We start from the raw sequence: 27370 nt of genomic DNA on the forward strand, positions 1-27370 counted from the left end.
GAGTCCATGCCTCGACGGGTCAGGGCTGAGCAGGGCAGCAAAAGGGGGACAATCATAAAGTTATGCCTGATCTGTGTATAACAGCACTTCATATAACTGTGGTCAGTATAAACATTTTATTTCTCCACATATTGCAATTTGCAAGGGTTTTTTATAATACATCTCATAATGCCTTCCCTGACCCTGTAGAACTTTAACCTACAGGTAGTCAGAGGTACTCCCATAACAGGCTATTATGCAATTAGTTGGGCTATTTTATCTCATGTAACCATTTTTAATCTGACCTTTGAAAAAAGGAGGCACTAACATGATTTTTTTGACCACAGGTCTCTGATGTGTCCTTTAATCCATGATTATATCCATAGTTTCACTATTGTTCAGACAGAGGTGGTTGTCCTCACACACTGTCCTTGTTTCATCCTTAGCACCATCTGTGATCAGGGACATTATATCATCCACAAACTTCAGTTATTTGAGTTTTGTAACACAGTTATGCGTGCATACGGAAAACAGAAGTGGGCCTAGCACAGAGCCTTGAGGGTCTCCATTGTGTGATGACCCTTATGGTGTGTGCACACCAAAAGAAAATTTAAGTATTTGCGCGAGTAGATTACATACAAAGTCAATGCAAAGACGCGAATAGAGGCAAATCCACGGCAGGCGGCATGAATGATGTGTATTGGGCGTCACGATAGCCGCAAATATGCAACATTTGCCTCAATCGAGCGGGAAATTAGCATGATGCATTGTCATGTAGGCCAATAACCAAAGAGCTTATTGACACGTCCAGTTGTATCTCCAACATGGTTGATGACGGAAAAAATGGCAGAAAGAAATGTTTTTGTTGATGTGCGTGAAGACACTCCTCATCGTGCAATGTTTTTATTTGTGCAAGCGACTTTTTTTTGATTTTGAACTGGTCTGATTATTGTGTGTTGGTATGGTATAAATTACAATAATTGCCGTATAAATGGACAGTTGTTAAGAACATTGTTCAAGCTCCTGATCCCAGCCCTATGGCGTACCATAACCCTGCTCCTATCCATGTTCCTAAAATTTGATTGGGATGTATTTCTAGAATGTAAATCCAGGATCATGTCAGCCAGAATTTTTTTTTTTTATTGAATGTACTCAATGGAGTCCTCACCAAACAATGGAGACCCTAAAGGCTCTGTGTTAGGCCCACTTCTGTTTTCCTTGTGCAACCATAATTGTGTTACAAAACTCAAATAGACCAATCCTAATACTAAAATCCCAAATGACTAACTTCTTCACCTGGTGACAATTGACCACAGTTGGATACCATATAAGCAGCGTGCAAAAATGGATCTGGTTCGACTGCAAGCCATGTCGGGGAATCAAAGAGGTTGTTGATGTGGTCTCCGCCAAACAGGTGGACAAAGAGGAGACTCTCTTCTTGACCATATTAACAGAGGTATTACCATGACAGAGACTGCCAGGTTAGTCCACCTATAGCCTACAAAAATAAAATCATCCACAAACTTTAATGATTTGAGTTTTGTAACACCATTATGTGTGCATGAGGAAAATAGAAGTGGGCCTAACACAGAGCCTTGAGGGTCTCCATTGTTTGGTGACCCTTAATGGAGTACATTGAGTGCATTCAGTTAAAAAAAGAAGGGTTTTCTGTCTAACATGATCCTGGATTTACATTCTTGTTGGTTCTGGAAGAACATCCCAATAAAATGTAAGGAACATGGATAGGAGCTTTAAAACTATAGGGATACATTAGTATTTAAGTAGTGTTTTACATTAGTGTATCAGTGTTATAGATAGAGGTAGGGCTATGCTTGCCTCACAGAAATACAAAGATCAAATGTGAGCTCCATCATCAGAACATTTTGCAAAAACACAAGAAGTCTGCTAACTATTCACAATACTTTAACGGTACAGTAAATGGCATTACTGAATAAAGCGTGAGAATGAAATATGGCTTTATGTGAAGATGGTGTGGCGGGCTGTACAAATCCCCTCCCTGTGATTCTCTAGTGATCCTGAAGACCTTTATTAGCTTGCTCAGGTGTGTTTGATCAGGGTTGGAGGTAAAGTCTGCAGGGCACGATTTGAGGAACCCTGCTTTACACCAGTTCTTGGATCATATGACACTGAACACCTGATAGCTTTTTCTAAATGAACATGAGGAGGCCTGTCAGGGTGAAGAAACCACCTCGTGCTATTGTGTGGGACAATGTCAGTTTCCATCATCCAGAGCTGGTTTGGGAATGGTTTCAGGATCATCTTCGGTTCATGACCCTATGTCTCTCACCATATTAACTTTCCTCAACCCATTGAGGAACCCTTCTCTGCTTGGAGGTGGAAGGTGAATGATGGCCATCCCAAGAGTATGTCACCCTCCTTCACGTCATGGATTAGGCTTGCAATGACAACGACAGAGCAATGTCAAACATGAACGCCTGAAGGTGTTTCCTATTCAGCGATGATATTCACTGACATATTGACTAATATTTGCCAAATGTTGAAGACAGGCTTGATTGTTGAAATGACAGTAAATTATTTAAATGTATTGTTTTACAATGCAACTACTGTACTTTTGTACTGCATGTGATCTTTAAAAAATGTATTCTTTAATCAAACTACAAATATTTGTATTATGTGTCAGTTTAGTTGGATAATATAAAGACACAATATGTAAGATTTTTTAATTAAAATATCCAAAATTTTCTGAAATTGTCTGATTATTTCCCACCGGCTGTAGAGGTGAAGACGACAACTCCCATGATTCCAAGAAATCAAGGCGTCATCGAGCTATGCCTTTGTGTTAAATAAGCGACCTCTAGTGGAGAAACTTACATACTGTGCCTTAAGTGTAATCTCTATTCCGATGACTGTCCCTGCTGGTACATTAACATCTATTCAGCACCAAGGGTTACATGAAACATGTAAAACATGTAGAGTTTTGAAAAATTACCACTTGTGCAAATAGTACCAAAATCCTTTTTAAAAAATGCAGTCAACAAACAGAATTCTCACGCACACATCTTATCTTTAAGAGTGTAGGGTACAATCGGGCTAAAGCCACACCTTAAGAAAACTGTGCTCACTACTCCAGGGGTCTCCAACCTAAACACACCTGAACCGGCTAATCAAGGTGTTCATGGTATAACAGGTGAGTGTGTTGGAACTGAAGTCTGTAGGAAGGAACCCCTGACCTACTTCCATTGAGTATGATTGCTGAAAAACAACACCAAATATTGAACATCAATGGAGCAACACATTTTGTGGGAAAATAAATCATAAAAGTGGGTATTATAAATGTACAACGTGGCAAGGTGGACCTTTTACCTCGCACTTGTATTCTTTAGTTATTGAAAAACGGTTGATTTAAAGGCACAGTATGTAAGTTTCACCACTAGAGGGCGCTTATTCAAAACAAGGGCGTAGCTTGATGACGCACGCTGTGCATGAGCGTGGAATCATGGGAGTTGTAGTCTTGACTCTTCGATGGACAGAAATCATGTTCATGAATGAGTGAATGTATTAAAGTTTTATTAGCATTACGCTGGTATGAAGCAGGACGTGCTAATGCTAATGAGAGAGACCTGCGCCAAACATGTCTCTGAGCTTTTATTCTGCTTATGCTGCATTCGCCGCTTCCGCTCTTTTCGTGGTGTGTGTGGGGGAACGCAGTGCTGTTTTACACACTTAAAACAATCACACTAAACACATCTGAGTGTGTGAGAGTTATGTTATAATGTTACTCTGTGCGTTCACTCGACGGCTGCTATGAGACACTTGTTGCAGTATCTAGATCGATATTAGAATATCATATTAATAAACACAGGATGACTAAATGACTGTTGCTAAATGACATTTTAACATATATTGTATGATGGAGAAAGCTCTCTCTGATTACAAAATAGTGTCGTCTCTGAGGTAAAAACGTCACTCGCGGTGAATCAAGAAAACAAGCGATTCAAACAATAAGACTTATGCTGCGTTCACACCAAACGCCAATAGAGCGTCAAAATCGCTCAAAAAATTGTTCACATTTTTCAACTCGGGCGTCAGATGCGAATGCGCTTCAAACGTGTGAATGCACAACAGCACCATTCGCGTGTAATGCACGTATCGCGCAAGACGCTCAATTCGCGTCATTCGCGGGAACTGGACGCGCGAATGAGGCGGATTCGCGTCCTTCGCGCCTTCGCGCCCGTGCCGCGGGACCTCCAGACGCACGTCAACGCGCCTTTCCATTGACTTAACATTGAAATCACTCGCGCCAGACGCTCTATTTGCGTTTGGTGTGAACGCAGCATAACTGTGTTGAGCTGGAGAACAATGATCAGTTTCTGTTGATGAATGATCCAAACAGTTGCTCGCCTGTCTAATAAAACACACACTATATTAAAGGGGTGGTTGATGTAAAATAAGTCTCTGATGTCCCCAGAGTGTGTATGTGAAGTTTTAGCTCAAAATACCCCACAGATCATTTTTATAGCAAGTTAAAATTGTCACTTTTCGAGGGTGAGCAAAAACGTGCCGTTTTTGTGCGTGTCCCTTTAAATGCAAATGAGCTGCTGTTCATGGGGAGGAGCTTCAAGAGCTTGTGTTAGCCAATCGAGGGTAGCGCGGATATGAAGTCACTGACAGGCGATGCAAGGACACAGTCCATAACACTGGGTAAAATAGAGGATTTCTCTGGATTTAAAGATTGCTGGAAACTTTTAGGTCAGCAAAATATATAACAGTGTTCTAGTGGATATTTTAATCGAAAAAAAAACGTACTTATTGTGCCTTTAATTAATTAAACAAAACCAAAAAATTATTAGCAAGACCTTAATCTCAAATATATTTGTTAATTTTACAGATTATCAATTGCAACATAAATCTATAAATAAATAAATAAAAAACACTTGAAATATTAGATCAAATTAGCGCATTGCTATTTTAGCAACTTTGCATTGCTGCTCGTGATCATGTCTAGAAACCATAAATCTATACATAATAATAAAGGCTAGATGTCTCGTCCGCGCTGCTGGCCAATGGAGGTCGACGTCCGCACCTGGCGGCCATCTTGTCACAGTCAGCTCGCTCACTCGTAACTTTGTTTTTTTAATGGTGCGTGTACTTTTTAAATAACCATAACTTGCTCAATTTTCTACCGATTTTCAAACTGTTTGGTTTTTTATAAACATCAGAGATGTAGTCATGTAAATCCGTCAAGATTTCAGCGAGATAAGAGTATTTGTGTTTAGATCACTCGCCTTACAGGAGGTACTACAGAGCCCACCAGAAAGCTTGCCTGTGACAAGATGGCCGCCGGTGATGACGTTAGAGACTCCGTCGTAAGACATCTAGCCTTTATTATGTATATCTACGCTAGAAACAGCCAAATTTCCACATGCATACTGAAACGTGGGTGTTTAGGAAAGCGCTGCGGTAAGCTGTTGTGCCATCTAGTGGTTTAGAGGAGAGCCGGCAGTCACCTTTAACCCCGTTGTACCCTACATGCCTTCAGCACATGTCCTCAACATCAATGCCTGGACACTTGTGCTGGATTCGAATCGGGCCTGCATCATCTCACATTGTACTTTCAATCAATGACAAAGACCAATTTTCTTTTACTTTCGTTAATATACATGTAGTATAACATGCTACGACCACAATCCCTTTGCAAGGTAACTCAGCAGTACACAGACCAATAGATGAGATTGAAGAATATAAAGGCCCCTGGGAAGATCATGCGAGAGTAGGCATCGATGGCGTGAGTGTTTTGGATGATACGGAAGCCTCGGAGGGTCTTCTTTTTGGCTGGCGTGGCCTCGTTTGCCAAAGACAGACACACCACCATGTGGGCCTGTTTATCTGCAGTGTCCTCGGAGGAGACGGGAGCCTGGGTATATCCAGCCAGGCCGTTGGCATCAGGCCTAAGGTACGCGTCGTCCAGCATCATAGTCCTTGTGTGAGATATGTCACATGTGCAGGGTACAGGCTAAAACGGATAAACACAAACACTTTCGTTACCATTTAGAAAACTTTTAGCTTGGCTGCAGGGTGCAAATTATGTGGGAGGGGTTTCCCGAATTTAGGCTTGAATAAGACGAACAGGTTGCCCACCTAACATAACCTAAAGTTACGTGTACTTTCAACAAGAGGATAGTCCTAAACTCCTGAAAACCAAAAAAGTTGAAACTTGAACCAAAATTTGAAGTGATGGTCTGACTGGTTGCTTGGCATTTGCGAGGACATTGCTATATGGTTATTTGTCACTTGAACACTGTAAACCCTAACGCTCAAAATAATGAATTGGTTTGAGTAGAGCCAACTCAAATTAAATAACTTACATCAATCAAGTGAACTTTTATGAGTAGAACTTTCTCTTTCTTTTGAATTCTCAATACGGGCACATTTTAAGTAATCTGAATAGTTTCATTGTTTTGAGTTTTATGAACTTGTTTCTTTTAATTTAGACAAACTTAAATTGAACTGAAACTGGGATGGGATTTCTATTTCCCGAATGCTTTGCCATGACACTCTAAAGGGACAGTAAATGCCAAAATTAAGTGTTATTTATGTTTCTGAGTTAAGTGTGAGTTTTAGTAGTGTTTAATGTTTTGTTATGCTAGCTTAGAAGAGATTCTGTTATGTTGGTTTTTTGTTGAGTGGAGCATGAGCTTAGTTTGAGAACAGATGTTAAATTTTTTATATTGCCATCCTCATTCATCAGTGCTATGCTAATGCTACCAAAGTATTGTGTAACCAATTAGCATATAAATGAGCATTTATTGAATTAGCTAGTTAAAGCTAGTCAACAGGCACGTGCAGAGGGGGGGGGCTTTGGGTGCTTGAGCCCCTGCCCTTTTTCAAAATGAATCAAAAGTGCCCCTCTCAGACAAATATCAATGCTATAACGTGGTCAATAAAACTAAATAAATGTGATTATTATAACATGACAATGTATACAATGGTAACGAACGCCTCAAAAGTCGGACAATTTCTGTTGAGGCGTTGCCATAACGCGTTGCTATGGGTCGCGTGCGTTTTAATTGACAGCTGATTTTCCACTGTTCGGAAACGGCTCTCGAGCCAAATATGGTTCTTTCAGAGAGTGTGTGGCCTCGCGGGAAAAAAGTCAACCAATATTTTTTTTTCATCCATAATCAAAGCTAATGTGTTGATTTAATTACAAATCTATATATTATATATTTTAAAGTATTACACAATTCACCAATGCCCGTTTGTCATGTATATACACCAACCAATCGTGATCTGGCAAAGCAAGTTCAAATTCCATTGGGCGATGTGAAGCGGTAATTTTCTGTTCTTATTCATAAATCGGTTGAAAATGACATGGACAGACGAACTAACGTTTGTGGAACGATTTCCTGCGGTTTTTTAATTGCATCACTGACAAAATGGATTTTAACAAACAAATCCCTGCACAAAACCACAGCAGCAAAAGTCGCATTAATGGTAAGTAGTGTTAAATTCACTTGTATTTATGTATATTGATACACTGTTTACTATTTCATGAAACTATCAAAGTTAACAAAACCCAAGTGACACCGGCTTCTACAGGCCTATTATGTGAAGTGTAAGCTGGCGAAATGGTGACGTGAAAGGACTTTATTATATTACCATTTTTGAATATTATGCAGCATTATGAAAGTCTCTTATGTTCATCAAGCCTGCATTTATTTGATAAAAAACAGCAATATTGTGAAATATTATTAAAATAATGGTTTTCTATTTTAAAATAATTTAAAATATAATTTATTCCTGTGATCACAGCTGGATTTTCAGCATTACTCCACTCTTCAGTGTCACATGATCTTTCAGAAATCATTCTAATATGAGGATTTAATGTCAATGATGGAAACTGTGATACTATTTTCAAGATTCTTTTATTAATAAAAAGTTAAAAAGAACATAATGTAATAAAATTTCACAATATTAGGCTACTGTTTTTTTCTGTATTTTCGATTAAATAAATGCAGGCTTGATGAGCATAAGATATATATATATATATATTTACATATTGCCCCTTTTTTACATTTGAGCCCCTGCCCCTGAAGAACTCTCTGCACGGCCCTGCTAGTCAAGTTTCCACTACTAATAATGACATATTTAAATGTACGATTACAAAATAAAATTAGTCAAACTTTAAATTTCTTAACTTAAAAAATTTGAGTCGACTGATTGCCTCAATTTTTTGAGTCAGGTTTACAGTGTAATTGTATTGCCGTCCAAATCCAGGAACCACCCATGTAAAATATCCCGGCCAAATGAATGATTATTGAACTTACAAAAAAATATATTTTGTATATCTATTTTGACTACTGCCAAGCACCGTATGGTAACTATTTCCATGAAGGTAATGTGCGTGCATTTGAACTCTTTCCCTGCCATTGACAGAATTTTCCGGCAATCCATGTTTTCACTGTTATACGGGCGCTGTTACGCTATTACCCCGGATCCAAACACAGGTGAAAAAGAAGCACAAACAATCAATAAAAGCATTGCTTATGCACGTTGTAGTCTTTGAAAATAAAAAAACAGCTTTTTGCACAAAATGTTGCCTTTTTTTAAACTTACCCACATTCAAGTGTTGATAAAAAAGAATGAATGAAGCAAGAATAAAAGTTTTTTTGTTTAAAAGCAGAGGCTCTGAAATGAAATAAGCAAAATAAGGAGATCAATCATTTGTGTATTTACCTTCTCTCTTAACTTGCGTTCTGTCCCATCATGCACTGTGGTCAAGTAGTTCACGGCAGCATACTCAAGCACCGATAAAAAGACAAAGACGAAGCTGACCCACAGGTAAATGTCCACTGCTTTGATGTAGGAAACTCTGGGCATGGAGGCGTTCACTCCAGTGATGATGGTGGACATGGTGAGCACCGTCGTAATGCCTACAGGACATCACACTGAAAATCTCACACAAAAAATGTCTCTATTTCAACTCCACAACAAATACCCATTTTGCATGTCTTTTTCTTTCTTATTGCAGTGGCAACTGATTTAACATGCAATGGCTGTATAGTTGAGCTGCGATAGGTTGCCTTATTTTTTTTTAAAGTTAGCTCAACTTCTTTTTTTTACGTCAGATTATAAATGAGAATATCTGTATCTAGAACTGTGAGATGCAAGCTTTAATCAACAGAATCTGATTGTGAAAGCCTGGACACATTCAAGCATTGAGTTGCACAACCCCACTGGTTTCACCTAGAGAGACTCGGGCAGGAACAGCTCGCCGGTCGATCCAGAAGGACACCCATGAAAGCATGACCATCAGAGTGGCGGGAAAGTAGGTCTGAAGCAGGAAGAAGAAGATATGACGACGCAGAGTGAAGTTGATGTACAGACGATTGTACCAACCTGCAGGAGATATGAAATGAGAGGTAGATGAAATAAAAGAAAAAGAAAAGTATTCTGAGACTGGGCAAGGACTGGCTTAATTCTTAATTGTACTTTTGAGAACCTAAAGTCTTGAAAAATTAAACTTCACAGACAAGGCTTAAGTCTAGATGCATGAGCTGTTTTAACTGAAAGAAACTCGCACTGACAAATATTAAAATATGTCACTGCTGTGAGACTTCAGTATAAACGCCCACTGCTGTGATTGGCCGCTGTGAGACTTCAGTGTAAACGCCCACTGCTGTGATTGGCCGCTGTGAGACTTCAGTGTAAACGCCCACTGCTGTGATTGGCCGCTGTGAGACTTCAGTGTAAACGCCCACTGCTGTGATTGGCCGCTGTGAGACTTCAGTGTAAACGCCCACTGCTGTGATTGGCCGCTGTGAGACTTCAGTGTAAACGCCCACTGCTGTGATTGACAGCTGTGAGACTTCAGTGTAAACGCCCACTTCTGTGATTGACAGCTGTGAGACTTCAGTGTAAACGCCCACTGCTGTGATTGGCTGCTGTGAGACTTCAGTATAAACGCCCACTGCTGTGATTGGCTGCTGTAAGTCTTCAGTGTAAACGCCCACTGCTGTGATTGGCTGCTGTGAGACTTCAGTATAAACGCCCACTGCTGTGATTGGCCGCTGTGAGACTTCAGTGTAAACGCCCACTGCTGTGATTGGCAGCTGTGAGACTCCAGTGTAAACGCCCACTGCATTATATTCAGATCTATGGCATTATATTCAGATTTCTGCACACTAACGAATGCTTTCATCATAACTAACAGTGCAAACACAGTGTAAATAAAAGATTTGTTGATTAATACAGGAGTTTCGGCGCAAGTCCAGACCTCAGTCACCGATAAACTCGTGCTGTTTGATTGACAGCTCCAGTGATTGTAAAGGTAGCGTTCTTTGATCACTTTATATATATAATTTAATCACAGTTTAAATAACAGATTATTTTCATCCTAAGAGAAACAATGTGAAGTTGAGCGTTCAGTCACTGGTTTGATTTACTGACACAGATAAAGAACATCTGACTGTACATGAATCATATTAGAATCACTGGTCTCAGATCAGGCGTTAGAATTAACACGGTCACTCACATGTTGTGGCGTTACTGTCGAGTCCATTTCGTAAAAGTCTGTTTGCAAAGCCTGCGCCGAAATTGCGACTGATTTCCCAAAGAATCCACAGTGAAATGTAGCGAACACAAATAAATAATGCTCAGCTGAGACGTTCACACTGATGAGAATAAATCAGCTCATTCCCAGCATTAAGATTCTTTGGAAGGGAATGTTATTAGTGTCTGTTCGTCTCTCCTCGTCATCTCACTAACACTCCAGTGGGCGGGGCCAGAGTTGTGATTATTGCATTATAAGTGTGCCTATAAAGTGCATGCAAATACAAGCCACCGAAATTTAGATTCAAGTCAGTATCCGGTTTAGTAGTTATTTGAAAGTCGCACAAATCAGATGGCATATAAACAGTTTTGACCTATATGCAAACTAATAAGTCATAAGGGTGCAAAGCGACAGCACGTTACGCACTAGAAAAACAGCCTGTATCTTTTGAAACCGAAATGTGTAGTTTACTCTTTAAAAATAAGCACCTGTGCTGCTGTAGAAGGCCAGTCTGGAGGTGGTGTGGAACTTCTGAATGAGGAACTGAGACAGAGAGATCTTGTCATCCGTGCTCAGTGATTCATCTCCACTCTTCCAGTAGAGCATCAGGTCTTCATCAGTGTAAGCATCTGGACACACAGCAGATGAACGAATGTTTGCAGAGACTCTGATGTGATACTGGACATCAATGTCAGGAGAACTGTATGCCACTCACAGCTCTCCAGCTCTAACGTGCAGGTCTGCGTGTCCAGCGGGAACCGGCTGAAGTCCATGTTACATGCTGAAGTTACAGTCACCCTGACACACCGAAAAAACACACTCAAACAGGGATAGGACAGCAGAATAAAAACTAACCGCAAGGTTTAGGTTTCCAAAGCATTGTCCAAGCATTCGTGTAAATGATGTGTTGTTCTGACCTGAGGCTGTAGAGCACGTGTCCATCAGGGTAGACCCTGATCATGATGTTCTCCGTGGTGGTGTCATGGATGAAGGATCGTTTGGAATGAACAAAGAACACGTCAGGAACCCAGATTTTTTTCACCAACCGACCATCAAAAGTCATGCTTTTATTGGTTTTACTGGGAAAGGACAGTCTCTCGTCCTTCCAGTAATGTCTCAGGTACAGGGTCATTGTGAAGTCCTGTATGAAAAGCACAACATGGATTGAATTTTCAAGCTCATTGTGTATAATACATGTAAAAATATAGCTACAAGCAGCAATTAAGGGGCCAAGCACAAAGAAGCCACAATATTTGTGACTGGGCATCAGAGCAACTGCAACAATGAGCAATTAAAGGCATATGAAGATGATTTTAGGCAAAAGGCCTGAAAAATCATAAATACAGTCACTAGTAATGATTTAATGGTTTATCACTTTCAACCAATAGGTGGCGCTGTGACCAAATTGATGTGGTGTGGTCAGAGTGAGGTGACAATGACCGATGCAATGTTTGTGGTCAATATGCTAAAGTATGGCAGAGATACAGCCTGTTGATACAGATCAACTGTTGATGCGGTCGATCAACACGAAATCCGAAACTTTTTGCCGGCATGGAAGATGATACGATTCAATTTTGGTAAAAATCAGACAAATGGTCTACCAGGAGCTGAAAAAGTAGGTTTTTAAAGAAAATCAAAATGGCGGACAGGAAGTTTGGCGGACTATGGCAAAATTGGTATCTATGTTCTCGGCATAACCCAAGGAATTGAAAGACTGAGAAAACTTGCATAACGCTTGGGAGACGCTTTTATCCAAAGCGACTTACAGTGTCCCTATTACAAGGACAATCCCCCTGGAGCAACATGGAGTAAAGTGCCTTGCTCAAGGACACACTGGTGGTGACCGCTGGGATCGAACCAGCAACCTTCTGTGTGTCAGTTCCATGGTTTAACCCACTGAACCACCATCTCACACTCTTCTTTCAATCCAGACAAATGGGAGCTCGATTCCATTTAAATTGCCTTTGTTATCATGTATTTCCATTTGTAATGAGGTTGGCCCATAACGTGGAGTGTCTTGACACTCAGAAGTCAGGTATCAATATCTTATTCTTTGCTACAGAGTATTTGATGTTGTGTATGGATTATCTTTGAATTGATTATGTAATTGTCATAATACATTTACCTGACTGTTAATAAATTGTTACTTTTTGATCCTTTCTGAATTACTCTATAATTATTAACTATCTCCAGTACGGAACGGTATAATTGCAACAAAAGGTTAAAACAGAATGATTCAATGTGTGACTAACTATTAAATATAAATGACCAAACAACCAATTGGCATTCTATCTTAAATTCAAGATTATGATTAAATGGAGTCAGATAAAAATATTATAATTAAATCCATTTTGTCCAGTTGAAAAACACAGAACGCGCAGCAACCTTCAACCGCAGTTCGTTACCGTCCTTGGAATGAAATTTTAGCGGGTCTTACAGAATCTATTAAGACAAGTTTCATTACAATAGGATAATGAAATCAAATGTTATTAGCATTTTTTAAATTTCATTATAACTCTGCAAAACATTTTGAGTACTGTCAGGGCATGGTGCCAAAGACACATACCGAGTTTTGTAATGATACGCTAATGCTAAATAAAATATAGCCTTTTACGTCAAAACTCAAAATAGTGACGCCGATAATGGCCGATATATGGGAAAATTGGGTATCGTTTGACTGGGCATGCTGCACCTAATCTAAAGAGTTTCACCAGGTTTTTTTTTTACCAGGCTAAACTGTTCAGAAGTTATATGCAAAAAGAGCAATTTTTCAAATCTCCTGACCACTAGGTGGCACTGTGCCGAAACTGTGCAGGTAGCCTGGGGCCATGGTTGTCATAACACACACCAAATTTAGTCAGAATACGCTGAAGCATTGCCTCACATTCATTTTGCCGTGAATTCATTTGTGCGTTTTCGAGAACGGGTTGGCGAATCGACTCGAATTCCATAACTTTTTGTCGGCATGGTCATGATCAGGTTCAACTTTCATGAAAATCGGAATAACGGCTTAAGTAACGTTTTTTTGGGGAAAATTCAAAATGGCGGAAACATTATCATGACGTCATAGGGTGCAATCGAATCGTCTTGAGCCAAGGGAATTTTGTTTCTTACGGTTCAAAAGTTGTCAGCATAAATGGGAGTGGACCTTTGGACAGTTGGTGGCGCTAGAGGGATTGAGTTAGGGACTCCACATGTGCTATGGTGACAATTCAGACTGCCCTCTATCTGTGTGCCAAATTTCACAACTTTCCCACAAGCGGCTCTATGGGCTGCCATAGACTCAAAAGCGGAAGAAGAAGAAGAAACGGAAGAATAATAAGAACGCCAACGGATACAATAGCTGCATACGGTGCTTGGCCCATAAATACTTTCTCCTATCCCATCTTAGTGTGCAGAGTAAGCTAGTAAGCCATTCTTAGGTTAGCTCTGGCTCTTTCTTTTTGTTTGAGCACCATTTTGAGAAACTATTAATATTTGATACATCAGGCTTTTATGGCCCGTATAGTCATATCTCAATGAGATCTTTATAACAGTATAGCAGATCCCTTACGCAAATCAACCATGGTTTTACTACACATAAAACCATGGTTATTATAGTTAAACCATGGTAGCCACAAATTAACCATGGTTTTGCAACTCTAACCATAGTTTAACCATGGTATTTGTGGTAAAAATGTGGTTATATAAATGGTAATCAATTAGCCAAAAAAACATGGTTACTACATTTGTACTACAATAAAACCATGGTTCATTTTCGTAAGGGATACTTACATAAAATGCGTACAAATACCTCTAACTATACGTCCCAATAATATGTCTTAGCAAGATGATGTTTGTAATGCTTAGTTTTATGATGTAGTAGATTGTGTGCAACAGGTTTTGCTTGTTAATCATTCAAGGGCCTTTGGTTAAGGAGTAACAACATTATGAAGTACATGACATGTGACTGAATATGATGTCCAGATGCGCATTCATATTCAATAATTGAACATCTGTCGTCAGTTATTCTTCATGCATGGTTCTACAGTGTATCAGTATTTGGTCAAAGAGTGACCCAGTATTATAAGACTGGCTGGAATGACAGTGGTCTTGTCACTAATACTGTCCCATCTCATCCATGACAGATGATGACCCTGTAGAATAAAACAGCCTAGTTCACCTTCTTTAACAATGCAGACACTGTTGATGTGGTTACAAAACAATTTTGCTAAAAAAAGAAGCTTTTATGCAAGGACATGCATTTCCAGCCTGCTTAAACCCTTGTGAAATATTACCATCTGTTGGCATCACTGAGGGATGTCAGCACTTTTACCAGCCTTCATCAAGCCGGATAGACTGCGCATTCTGATTGGCTTATTCCCGGTGATGTCACTGGGTAAACCTCATGGATTATTCTCTCTACGTGACCATAGCATATTATGTAAGATCAAATCCACGCTCACTCGTAAACATCGGCACTGATATGATAAATAAAGGCATTTTTAGACTCATCTCTGATGCTTTCAGACGGAAGGTTAATCCCAGACGCTGAGATCCATATATAATCCATGCAATCTCACTGATGACATTTGGACTTCAAATAGCCTACTTTAACATGAATAACAATCACATTCTCATTACAGTAATGGGTAGAAATTATGCATTATTTCAACTGTAAAGTATGCATTAGTTTAATTAATGCGGAGTTGATTTATTCATTTATTTTTAGCTTACCATGACAACAATGCAAAGCAAACGCAAACATTTTATTTATGCAAAAGAGTTTATTTATTGATTTATTTGATTGAATTAATTAATATGCCTTGCATTATCATAAATTATTTCTTACCATATCGACTTCTGAGATGCTGTCCAAACTCTCCACCTGTACATCCACACCCACTGGCACTGCTGGACCTGAAGAGCACACAACTGTATTCGGTTAAAGGTTTTTACATTTAAAGGGCTATTAAAAATCAGGAACTATTTACACCCCCATGGCATAAATCATAACATAGAAACAAGAAATCCAAGGTACTCAAAGTTATTAAAAAAGCCTTTAATAATGTAAATAGTACTAAGATATGACTGACATGTTATGGCCAGAAGAGCATTCATCAGGGTGTGGATGTCAGATAAACAGACTATTTTAACTAAGAGGTATTGTATTGTACAGTTGTGGTCAGAATTATTGGCACTCTTGGTAAATATGATCAAAGATGGCTATAAAAATAAATCTGCATTGTTTACGCTTTTAATCTTTCATTCAAAAAATTGGCAAAATTCTAACCTTTCATTGAAGTAAAACAATTGAGAGTGGAGGAAACTCTCATTATGAAATAAATGTTTTTCTCCAAAACAAGTTTTTGACACAATTATTGGCACGCTCTAATTTTTGTTTGTAAAGTAGTATATTCCCATTCATATTTAGCACATTCATATGAGCATGAAATTATCCAGCCATGACTTCCTGTTCCACAGGAGTATAAATATGAGGAAACACAAAGGCCAAGTTCCTTTAATCATTCATCACGATGAGTATAAGCTCAGAATATAGTTCTGATGTGCAGCAAAAGATTGATAAGCTTCACAAAATAGAAAGAAAAGAGCTAAAGCATTGAAAATCCCCATTTCCACCATCAGGGCAATAATTAAGAAGCTCAATCCACTTAAGATGTTCTGAATCGTATGTATGTGTGTGTGTGTGTGTGTGTGTGTGTGTGTGTGTGTGTGTGTGCAGGGCCGGCTCTGTAAATCTGGGGGCCCTAAGCAGGATAATTTTGGGGCCCTGCCTTGCAGTGAATAATGGAGTATTGCACTGCAAACCAGCAACTGTATACAATCTAACACTTACACATTTCATCTGTATATCTTTTAACATGATTGCCTACAATTATTTTACTGCTTATTAAAGTACACTCACTGAAACAGTAAAAGTAAAGATTACAGATTTGCAAATTTCTTTCATACATAAGGTCAATTTGTTGTAAACAAATAAATATTAATAATTTAGCATTAACAATATATAGCTAACTTACAACATTAGCCATAGTGGTATGCGGCTCGCTATGCTCTACTGAAGCAGCAGTATCACCTCCTCCAGCTGTTGAGATTATAATATAATTAATAATAAATACAGTATGCAGAGTAGATAAAACACATTAATTTTAAATTAATATTAAAGTACAATTAGACAACATAGTGAATTATGATTATAAAACAAAACATTTTATTGGCAAGAGGAAAATTAGCTATGTTGAAGTTGCGCACAAAACTATAAAAAAAAGGCAGTGGGAAATATTTACTTGTGTCAGCCTCATGAAATGTTTCTCCACGACCACCAAAATATTTAAGAATGGCTCCTCCTGAGAAAGTGACATTTTGTTTTTTACAATTATGTTAAGGGTAAATTAAAAGAAATCCAATGTTAAATAATATTATTTAATTATTGGTTGATTAACTCTTACATACTGTTCATATTTTAAACCTTCACAGCATGGAGTGAGATATTTTTTACCTTTTATGATTACATAAAGTAATACATTCACTGTAAAAAAAAAAGCAGGTCCCCAATTGAAAATTTTCTAGTGAGTGATCACATCTAAAATTTTCAGTTGGCCAAATTTAATTTCTTGAATTTTAATTGAATTAAATTGCATCAATTCACATTAATTCAATTTGGCCAACTGAAAAATTTAGATGTGATCGCTCACTAGAAAATTTTAAATTGGGGACCTGCTTTTTTTTACAGTGTTCTTTACTAAAATTTACCACAAATCCATTTTGCTTTTAGGTGTCTTGTATCGATCATCATTCAATAATGTTTCAGAGAGGACACTGTGTTTTCTTTAGGTTTAAATGGTCTGGGCGATTTAGCTTATAAAATATTTCATAATAGTATATAGATTAATATTTATTAATAATCTTTAATTGCCTATTCAGTTAAGACCATAAGAAAAAGCTTGTATTTAACTGCTTTATTTTAAACTTCATTTTGATTTTGACTGTCAAATGATTGCTCTTTCTCTTCCTTTTTACTTTCTTTCTCTCAAATGTTCAATAATTAAACTATTTTTTATTGTAATAAGCGTCTATTGAGACAAAGATTTTTCGTTTTTTTCTTTCCCAGAACTAGTGTAGGTCATGTAAGAAAATACATTCATAGGAGGTGGGTCTGTCTCTACGTGTTCTGTAGCCCAGAGCTAGAGTGTCTGGCGCGAGTGATTTGATTTCAATGTTAAGTCAATGGAAAGGCGCGTTGACGCGCGTCTGGAGGTCCCGCGGCGCGGAAGGCGCTTTTCGCGCGGTGCGAATGACGCGAATTGAGCGTCTTGCGTGATAAACTGCGGCGAAGCTGGCGAGTGCAATCTGTAGTTAGGGGGCCCCCTAGTGGCGGCGGGGCCCTAAGCAGCCGCTTAGTTCGCTTATAGGGAGAGCCGGCTCTGTGTGTGTGTGTGTGTGTGTGTGTGTGTGTGTGTGTGTGTGTGTGTGTGTGTGTGTGTGTGTGTGTGTGTGTGTGTGTGTGTGTGTGTGTGTGTGTGTGTGTGTGTGTGTGTGTGTGTGTGAGTGTGTGTGTGGGCATGTTTTCGTGAAATATCAGGACACAAATGTGTATAATGACATGGGTATGACACAGGTATTACAAAAAGAGGGTGAAATATGAGGACGTTCCCCATGTCCTCACTTTTCAAAATGCTTATAAATCACACAGAACAAGTTTTTTTTCACAGAAAGTGAACTGCACAGTCTCCTGTGAGGGCTAGGTTTAGGTTTAGGGGCAGGGGCAGTGTGTGTGTGTGTGTGTGTGATGGGTAGGGTTAGGGGCAGGGGCAGTGTAAGGGGATAGAAAATACGGTTTGTACGGTATAAAAACCATTACGCCTATGGAATGTCCTCACATTTCACAAAAACAAACATGTGTGTGTGTGTGTGTGTGTGTGTGTGTGTGTGTGTGTGTGTGTGTGTGTGTGTGTGTGTATCGTCCTAATGCATGAGAGGAGGAGAGTTTGAGTGGACAAAGACTCTCAAGATCACAGAAGGAGTCTTGGGGTCAGAAAGACTAAAACAATGATCAAACATCTCCTACATCACCACATGTTGTTTGGGAGGGTTTGAAGAACAATCCTCCTCGCTCATCCAGAAACAAACTCCAGACTGGACACGACTGGAGCTTCAGACGGACCTGGTTCTGTGGTCACATGACGCTAAAAAAGCTTTTTGGCAGCAAACACACCAGATGGGATAAAGTCCCCCATGCCCACGGTTAAACCCTTACAGAAAAAACACATGAACTTCACATGTGTAAAAACACACGTGGATCACATGTGAAACATGCATTTTGTACATGGGAAATGTGTGCTTTTGGAACATTTACACATGTGAAACCCATAAATTCCCATGTTAAACCCATGTGATTACATGTGGAACACATGTGAAATTCATGTGGTTTTTCTGTAAGGGAATACACCGCTGGATCTTTAATGTTGTGGGTCAATTTTTTCGCTGGAGGTCCTGGACATGGCCGTCCCAGTTCCTGAGCTGAACCCTATAGAGAATGAGTGATGATCTGAAGAGAAGAGCTGGAATCTGAAGGATCTGGAGGGATTCTGGATGAAGGAATGATCTCTGATCTCCAAACTCATCAGGCATTACAGAAGAAGACTCAGAGCTGGTATCCTCGGGAAAGGGCTTTGCAATAATTGGGTGACAATAAGAGAAAAAAACATTTATTTCATATTGAGATTTTCCCCACATTTTCAATTTTTTTACGTCAATGAAAGGTTAGATTTTTGGGATTTTTTGGGGAATCAAAAAATCAAAAGGATTAACAATGCAGAGTTATTTGTACAGGCTTCTTTGTTAATATTTACCAAGGGGGCCAATAATTCTGACCACAACTGTATATGATGCTGCAACATGTCATGTGTTTGCCATATATCAAGCACTCATTTGCTAGTGACAGTATCTAGAATTTAAAAAAACTATCTTCGTCTGTCTCCACCTAGTGTCAGCCTCAGACATCACACCCACACACCATTGGCTGGCTGTCAATGCATAAGGCACACAATTGAAATTTTGAAGTAGCCTGGAAACAAAAGGGGCCTTCGCGTTATGATTGCCTCTTGAGAAACGACTACATGTTCAGTATTAACCCCCACAGGGATCCATGTTCAGGTTGTGAATTAAACTTGAATTGAACCGACTGCTGTGATAATGAAGACAGAGAAACTTTCTGAAGAAGAAGTAAGAAGCAAAACCAATGTGTAAATTAGAAAAGCCTTCACAGCAATATGCACGTAAATGAGCATCCCAGTGGACGCTGCTGGTTCAATTAACACGAAGAGTAACTCCCAACCATCCAGACGCTGCCTAGAAGAGGTCATGCCTCAAATCTCTGCACAATGACACTTATATTAGAAGTGTGGACTCCAGATGTCAGCCGTTTTTGCAAAATATGTGATAGTGACCCAGATGTGACATGGGAAAGGATTGTGTTGAATGTTTGCAGAAGAGACCAAGACAGACACTTAACCATAATTCAAAGTGGCACAGTCCAAACCTTATAACACATCCTGCCTGGGTGTTTCCAGATCTCGAAAATCATCATTATCGGTTTAATACTATGATAATCTAAACAAAGACTTACCACAGTTAGGGATTGTTTTAATTTTCACATAATTTTCATATAATAAATATTAGGTAACACTTTATTTTAGGGTCCAGTTCTCGCTATTAAAGGAACACGTCACTATTTTTGAAAGTAGGCTAATTTGCCAGTCGATCTTTGGGTCTGGCGGTAGCACTTTTAGCATAGCTTAGCATAGATCATTGAATCTGATTAGACCGTTAGCATCTCGCTCAAAAATGACCAAAGAGTTTATCACATCGGCCTAGAAAATTGCAACTTTTCATTTTCTGTCAGTCTTAAGCTGCGTTCACACCGAACGCGAATAGACCGTCTGGAGCGAGTGATTTCCATCTTAAGTCAATTTAAAGACACGTTGACGTGAGTCTGGAGGTCCTGCGGCGCGATAGACGTGTAATGCTGCGTTCACACCAGACGCGAATGAAGCGTCAAGCGAGAGTAATTTACATGTAAAGTCAATGCAAAGACGTGAATAGACATTCGATGGCGCGAATTGAGCGTTTCGGGCGTTTGATGCGTGTAATGATCACTTGCGCGAAGTTGAAAAATCTGAAATTTGGCGGATATTCGCTAACCAATATTCGTGATTCGTCAATCGGATATTCGAATTAATCGGTTAATCGAATACCAATATTCGTTATTCGTCAATCGGATATTAGTTAACCAATCAGGAGCTTGCTCTAGTAGTGACAACAATGAGGACAAAATCATATGTGGATACCCGGAGCTGTACAATGCATCTTCATACTTTATAGAAACAACAATAAAAAGGATCTTGATTGGAAGAAAGTGAGTGAGGAGATCGGACAATCTGGTAAGTTGTAAAAAGCGCTCTTTACTCAATTTGAGCTATACTTACATACATATTGAGACTACAAGCTAGCTAAAGCCGGCAAATTGAGCTTATTTGCCGTATTTTAAAACAATCCATGTCAGCCATTTCTCAATGAGACGAGCCGGCTGGCAGAAGCCCCTCCCATGACGCGAAGTCACGTCTGTTGTGAAGTGAATATCACGCGCGAATGAAGCGAGTAAACTCGAAATGTTCAAGCGTCCAACTATGTGCGAATAGCACGATTCATTCGCACAGTTAAGCGCGGTGCAATGGACGCGATTCCCTCGTTCCCATGAAAGAGGAAAATTGATCGTCTTGCACGAGATGATCATGATGAAAATTGTTGTTACTGTTCCTTCATGCATTTAATAAAAATAAATCAAATAAAAAGTCACTCATTCAACATGGAGAAACGACTGATATTGGCAGTGAGCAGTCATACGGAGCTATATGGGCTTGGGACAGGCAGAAGTACGGCTAAAAGTGGCCGTCATCCAGGCGCAGCTCCTGGAGCGCCTCAAATGCACGTCTATTTCGCTTCAAACGCTCGCTTTATACACACATCTATTACGCGAGTGGATTCAAAATTTTCAATTGTCCAATTAGAAGTGATAGACACGAATTTGATGCTCTATACGCGTTCGGTGTGAATGCAACATAAGTACACGATGTAACTACAGAGGAGTCCAGTTTTAAATAGGAAAACAAGAACTGCAAGCAGTTTTACGGGGCCAAGCCCCGAAAGGGCTTTCGCGCAATGCAGAGGCAATTGTATAAAGTTGTCCCCCACTGGACTCGAACCCCCACATCTCCGGTTCAGGAACCTGTCTCTCATCTTGATGCGCCACTGGGCAGGTATGTGTTCGAACGTCTGCCGAAGTTCCATAGTTCTAGAGAGAATCGACTCAAAATGAAGATTTTTTTAAATAAATGCACAGCATTTAATATTTAAAAAGTTCAGTTTAGGTCAATCTCAGAAAGACTCAATGTCTGGAACAGAAGCACATTTTGCAATTAACCAATTGGCATGCTAAGCTAACTAGCATAAAGACACATACACAGGCCATGTCAACTTCAGAGATTAATTTATCAAGAACGGTAGCAAATATCAAAAATCCGTTCAGTCATTTCTGTGTGGCTCGGTCGAAAGATCATCTGAGCCGATTTTGGACAAAATTGGGCAAAATTTGAAGGAAGAGTAGCGAAAAAACTGTTTTTCACTTGTTTCAATATGGCGGACAGTCACATGTTTGGAAAATGACAAATGAGATATCGTCGGAATCGGCATAAGCCAGGGAAGAAAATTACATAAATTACACAAAATTTGGACAATGTTTTCAAAAGTTATAAACATTTTAGCCAAAAATCTTATATCTCTGGAACACTAGGTGGCGCTGTTCGGAAACATCTCATGTACGTTCAGGACATGCTGTCGATCGTGCATACCAATTTTTGTGCAGATATGTCAAATATTTTAAAATATATAGCAATTTATGACAAAATTCTAAATGGCGGTCACGTGGTTCATCTGATCCTGAAATATCTGATATCCACGGCATGACACGAGGAATCCATAGACACCAAGATTATGATTTTCTGACAAACCGTTCAGAAGTTATGAGCAGAAATAGCTATTTTCCATATCTCATGACCTATAGGTGGCGCTGTTCCCAACTTTGGGATGGACCCTCAGATCATGGGTCCGATGAAGCATACCAATTTTTGTTTCGATTGATCAAAGTTTGGCCGAGATACAGCCTCAGAACTAATTTTGGGTCGACCTTGTTAAGTTTGTAACATCATAACTTTTGAAAATCTGAAAAAAATCTGTTCAGTCATTTCTGTGCGGCTCTTTCTAAAGTTCATGTGAGAAACTTTTGGACAAAATTGGACAACTTTTGAAGGAGGAGTAGCGAAAAAACTGAATACTGTACTTTTCAAAATGGCTGCTACTGTAAAGGGCGGAGTTTTGATTTAAGATGATGAATGTGATCAGCATGATGAGAGAAATCAGGTGTACTAAGTTTCATTTTTCTACCTCAAAGGGTTCAAAAGTTATAACAGTTTTAATGTTGAATTTTTTAACTGGTGGTGGTGCTATGGAGTTGGTTGTAGAGACTCCAAATTTGGTCAAATTACTTTTCATGAGCATCTCTACAATGTTGCCAAATTTCATCATTTTCCTACTTCCGGTTCATAGGGCTGCCATAGACACCCAGTGGGGAGGAATAATAATAAGAAGAAAACTAACAGATACAATAAGGGCTACAGCCCTTTCAGGGCTTGGCCCCTAAATATCCAAACTCTTTGGTCATTTTTTGAGCGAGATGCTAACGGTCTAATCAGATTCAATGATCTATGCTAAGCTATGCTAAAAGTGCTACCGCCAGACCCGGAGATCGGCTGAATGGTCAAACTCAACTGTTTAACTCTAGGGGAGTTGGAAAATGAGCCTTTAAATAGTTGCTTATTATCATGCATATTACTATGATATTGTCTGTTTATTAGTACTTATAAAGCACATATTAATGCCTTATTCTGCATGACCTTATTCTACATCCCTTAATCAAACCCAATACCTAAACTAAACTATCTTACTAACTATTAATAAGCAGTAAATTAGGAGTTTATTGAGGCAAAAGTCATAGTTAATAGTGAATATGTGTTCCCCATACTAAAGTGTTACCAAAATTTTAAATTGTTGGTTCATAAAAACATCAACCATTTCAATATTTACAGTATGAAATGTCCATTTATTGAACTACAAATAACTAACTACAATGAATAATTTCCCCAGATTTTTAAAAAGGTTACTGTACTTGTGTACCAAGAAGACGACCGTGTCAGAGAAGAGCTTGAAATGCAAAACGAGACACACAATGTGTGAAGAAAACGGAGAAATCGAGATAATCACTTGATGTTTAAGAAAACTGTGCATCGTTCAGTCAAATTACTGAAGTGTGAAAATAGTTTGTATTTGGATAATTAAAATACTAGCGATAAAAACAATAGTTAGGACTCAAAATCAGTCATGCTATTAGAAAACTTGATTCAAATGCCACTTGTCATATAATGCCACCAACAGTGACGATCTTCTGTAATGCATGTTCACTGTTGGACATTGTTAGAACACAGATTTAAAGGTTTAAAAAAAAAAACTATTTCCTAAAAGTTAACAGAGACAACTGTGCTCAAATTCCCAATGCTTTTAAAATATGTATTTTGGGGCCAAATATGAGCCTGAACATGTTTTGTCTGTCACCATGGTGTTTTGTTTGAATCGAAAGAAATGATGATGATTATGCAACAAGAGAACATGTTTGCATCTGTTCATAAAACTGACATTATTCTAAAGTTGTGGGGCATAAATATCATATAAATAATGAGAATGACCTCGAGCACATGTCTGTAAGATAAGCCAAAATTGCAGTTGAAGAGTGTGAGAAGCTAGAACATACTCCAACATATTCACAGGATCGCTTGTGTGTAGATCACATGTGTAGAGATCCTGTTGTTGAGTCAACTAGACTGGAAACTTTCCATCGGAATTAACGGGAATTTGCAAAATTACATGTTAGGAGTTTCAATCATTCTTATATGCTGATTTATTATCAATGTTGGAAACAGTTGTGCTGCATAATATTTTGTTATAACCTGTGATAAATATTGTTATATACATATAATAGGTTATATCAATATATCAATATATATATATATATATATATATATATATATATATATATATATATATATATATATATATATATATATATATATATATATATATATATATATATATATATATATATATATATATATTGTAACAATATACACTACCGTCCAATAAATGCTGTTCTTTTTCACTTTTTATTCATCAATGAATCCTGAAAAAAGTAACACAGGTAAAATATTAAGCAGCAAAACTGTTTCCAACATTGATAATTGAGTATCAAATATTAGAATGATTTCTGAAGGATCATGTGACACTGAAACAAATAACACATGCATAACAATTACTGCAATAAAAATATATTTATTTGACATATTTACTAAATTAGAAGTAATGAATTGGAAAATATATCAATATGCAAAACAATGCACATGTCCACTTATAACCAAACTAAATGTTTATATTTGTGCTTAAATGATTCAGTTTATATGCATTTCCCTACATTTCCTAGAAAATTCCTGTTAAGTTTCCAAATTGGAATATTTCCAAAATTCCCCAGATTAAGTTCCAATGGAAACTTTCCGCCCATTTGCAACCCTAGGGTCAAATGTAAAATGAGAGTATATTAATTGTGTCGCCACATAAATTGATGCCCTCATACAATAAAAATAAGACAAAAATGCAAATAAAGAAAGTCTACAATCAGTGTGAATTGACAACATATATGACAAAACAACTTTTCAGTGATTTTCATGCCAGTAACACACACCAACGCACACAGATTTTACCTGCAAATGCTGGTCTCATAGTGAAGTCATGATCATCAACACGCAGCAGATGGTCGGACTTCACCTCATGTGTCTTGGTTTCATCCATCATCTTCTTGAAAAGTGGACTGCGAAACAAGATCATCAGCACTTCAATGCAAGCTCATCCAGAGACGTCTGAAGTTCATGACAATGCCCAGACACTACACCGGCAAAAAGGGGTGTTTCCTTATTCAACAACCAGTCTTCAGGCTTTCAGGCAACATGCATATTCAACAGTAACAAAATAAAGATCTAGAATTAAGTGCAGTAGATGCACACTAATATAGCACTATTAAAAATGTATAATGGGACTTTATTAATAGAAATATTATGGTTTCTATTTGTTTTTTCAATCGAATCTCAAGCAATACATAGTATTTTGACATTAATGAAGTCATTCTTTACTGTAAAATGTTTGTTTAGTGACTTTTGGGGTCCAGATGCTTATTAGACTAGGGCTAGTTGTGCTAATTATTAATATTTCTCAACATTTTTTTATATATTTTTTTTTTTATAAACACATACTGTATCTTAAAGTCTTGACTAGCCTAAAAATCTCCTGTAAAACAATTTGATGCATAAGGGTTTCTGAAAAAGCATAACAGGACACATACAATTATTTTGCCAGCATAAATAATAATCAGTCTTTTATATTCAACCAAACACCAACATTTATGAATAATACACCTAGCATATAAAAACACAAGTTTTTGTATGCAGACCTTTGACACAAAATAGTGTTGTTGTTGATGTACAGCCTAGCTCAGCTCCCTAACTTATTCAGAGCAAGTTTGACTTCCTCTCATTATTGTCCCTATGCTCACTATGTTAAAATGGAAATAATAAGCTGAAATGGCACTTACTTTCCGTGTTTGTGATGCTGTACGGATGTTCTCCTGACGCCGTGCTTCATCTTCCCGCACTGACCGCACATACTCACGCACAACAGAAGAAAACCCGCTTTTATAAAGTGAGGCATTGTGGAGGAAAGAGGAGACAGTCACCCGCGCTGGAGAGCATCTCGTCGCACTATCTTCCAGTCAGCAGCCGTTCACACAGAATCAAGTTCGTTCGGCGTTGCGCTGCTGAACGCTGGAGCTGAACGCGCGCTCTGATTGGCCGATTCCATCGATTCATCGAGGCGTTTCATCGCTCTGCCACACCGTGGCGTTACATGTAACGGCGTTACATAATTTAATTACAAAATATGTTCTCCGTTACAATTATTGAGAAAAACGTGTTACTTATGAAAATGTTAAAGATTATAAACATCTGAATATGTTCTGTAAAAAGCTAGGATATGTTGAATAATGTTAATTTGTTTCTTTGCCTTTTGTTGATGTACACTAGTCCATATCGCGATTTGATTGAAGTGTACTGACTTGGTTTTTTGGATTTATTCATCCAAAATTTGACAAATTCCGTGACATTCCGCGTTAAACATTAAATTCAATTTTTATGACTGGATTCCGCTATTCCATTCGCATTTTCTGCATCGTGGAAATCATAGGCCACAAGCATTGAACCATTTCATTTGAGAGAAACAGTCATCATAACATACACAGAAAAAGGTCTAAGGCCACCCGTCAAAATAAAAGTTTGGACAGTATAATTTTAACAGTAGGCCTAAATCCCCTGTTGTGTAGCACTTTGAATGTACCAAAATTAAAGGGTTTGTCTAATTTTCATTGGAATAAAAGATAAATGTTGTATGCCTTCATTTGATTACCAGAAAAATGTAAATAGCTACATAAAACAAATAAATATATATTTAGTTAAACTTATAATAAATTGCTGTTAAATTATTCAAGTTTTAATTAATTAGACATGCTTTTTGGTTAATAAAATTGTATATAACCATCCAGAAAAAATTTTAACAGAAAAAAAAGGAATCTGGAATTTTTTTAAATGGAAT

At 38.3% G+C, this 27370-nt stretch overlaps 1 protein-coding gene across 1 annotated transcript; it reads right to left on the reverse strand.

Moving 5' to 3' along the window:
- Window positions 1–5665: 5665 nt before the first annotated feature.
- Window positions 5666–25534, reverse strand: gabrr2b (gamma-aminobutyric acid type A receptor subunit rho2b; the record flags this gene model as incomplete). The annotated part of the gene is made up of 8 exons (XM_079831842.1): window positions 25435–25534; window positions 15345–15412; window positions 11431–11654; window positions 11229–11311; window positions 11002–11142; window positions 9208–9360; window positions 8698–8894; window positions 5666–5974 (listed from the first exon to the last, which is right to left on the reverse strand). The coding sequence occupies exons 1-8, from the start codon at window positions 25523–25525 to the stop codon at window positions 5666–5668; spliced, it is 1266 nt and encodes a 421-aa protein (XP_079687968.1). The 5' UTR covers window positions 25526–25534.
- Between the last annotated feature and the right edge of the window lie 1836 nt (window positions 25535–27370).

This window comes from Gobio gobio, assembly GCF_949357685.1.
Source record: "Gobio gobio genome assembly, chromosome: 12".
Lineage (NCBI taxonomy): Eukaryota > Metazoa > Chordata > Actinopteri > Cypriniformes > Gobionidae > Gobio > Gobio gobio.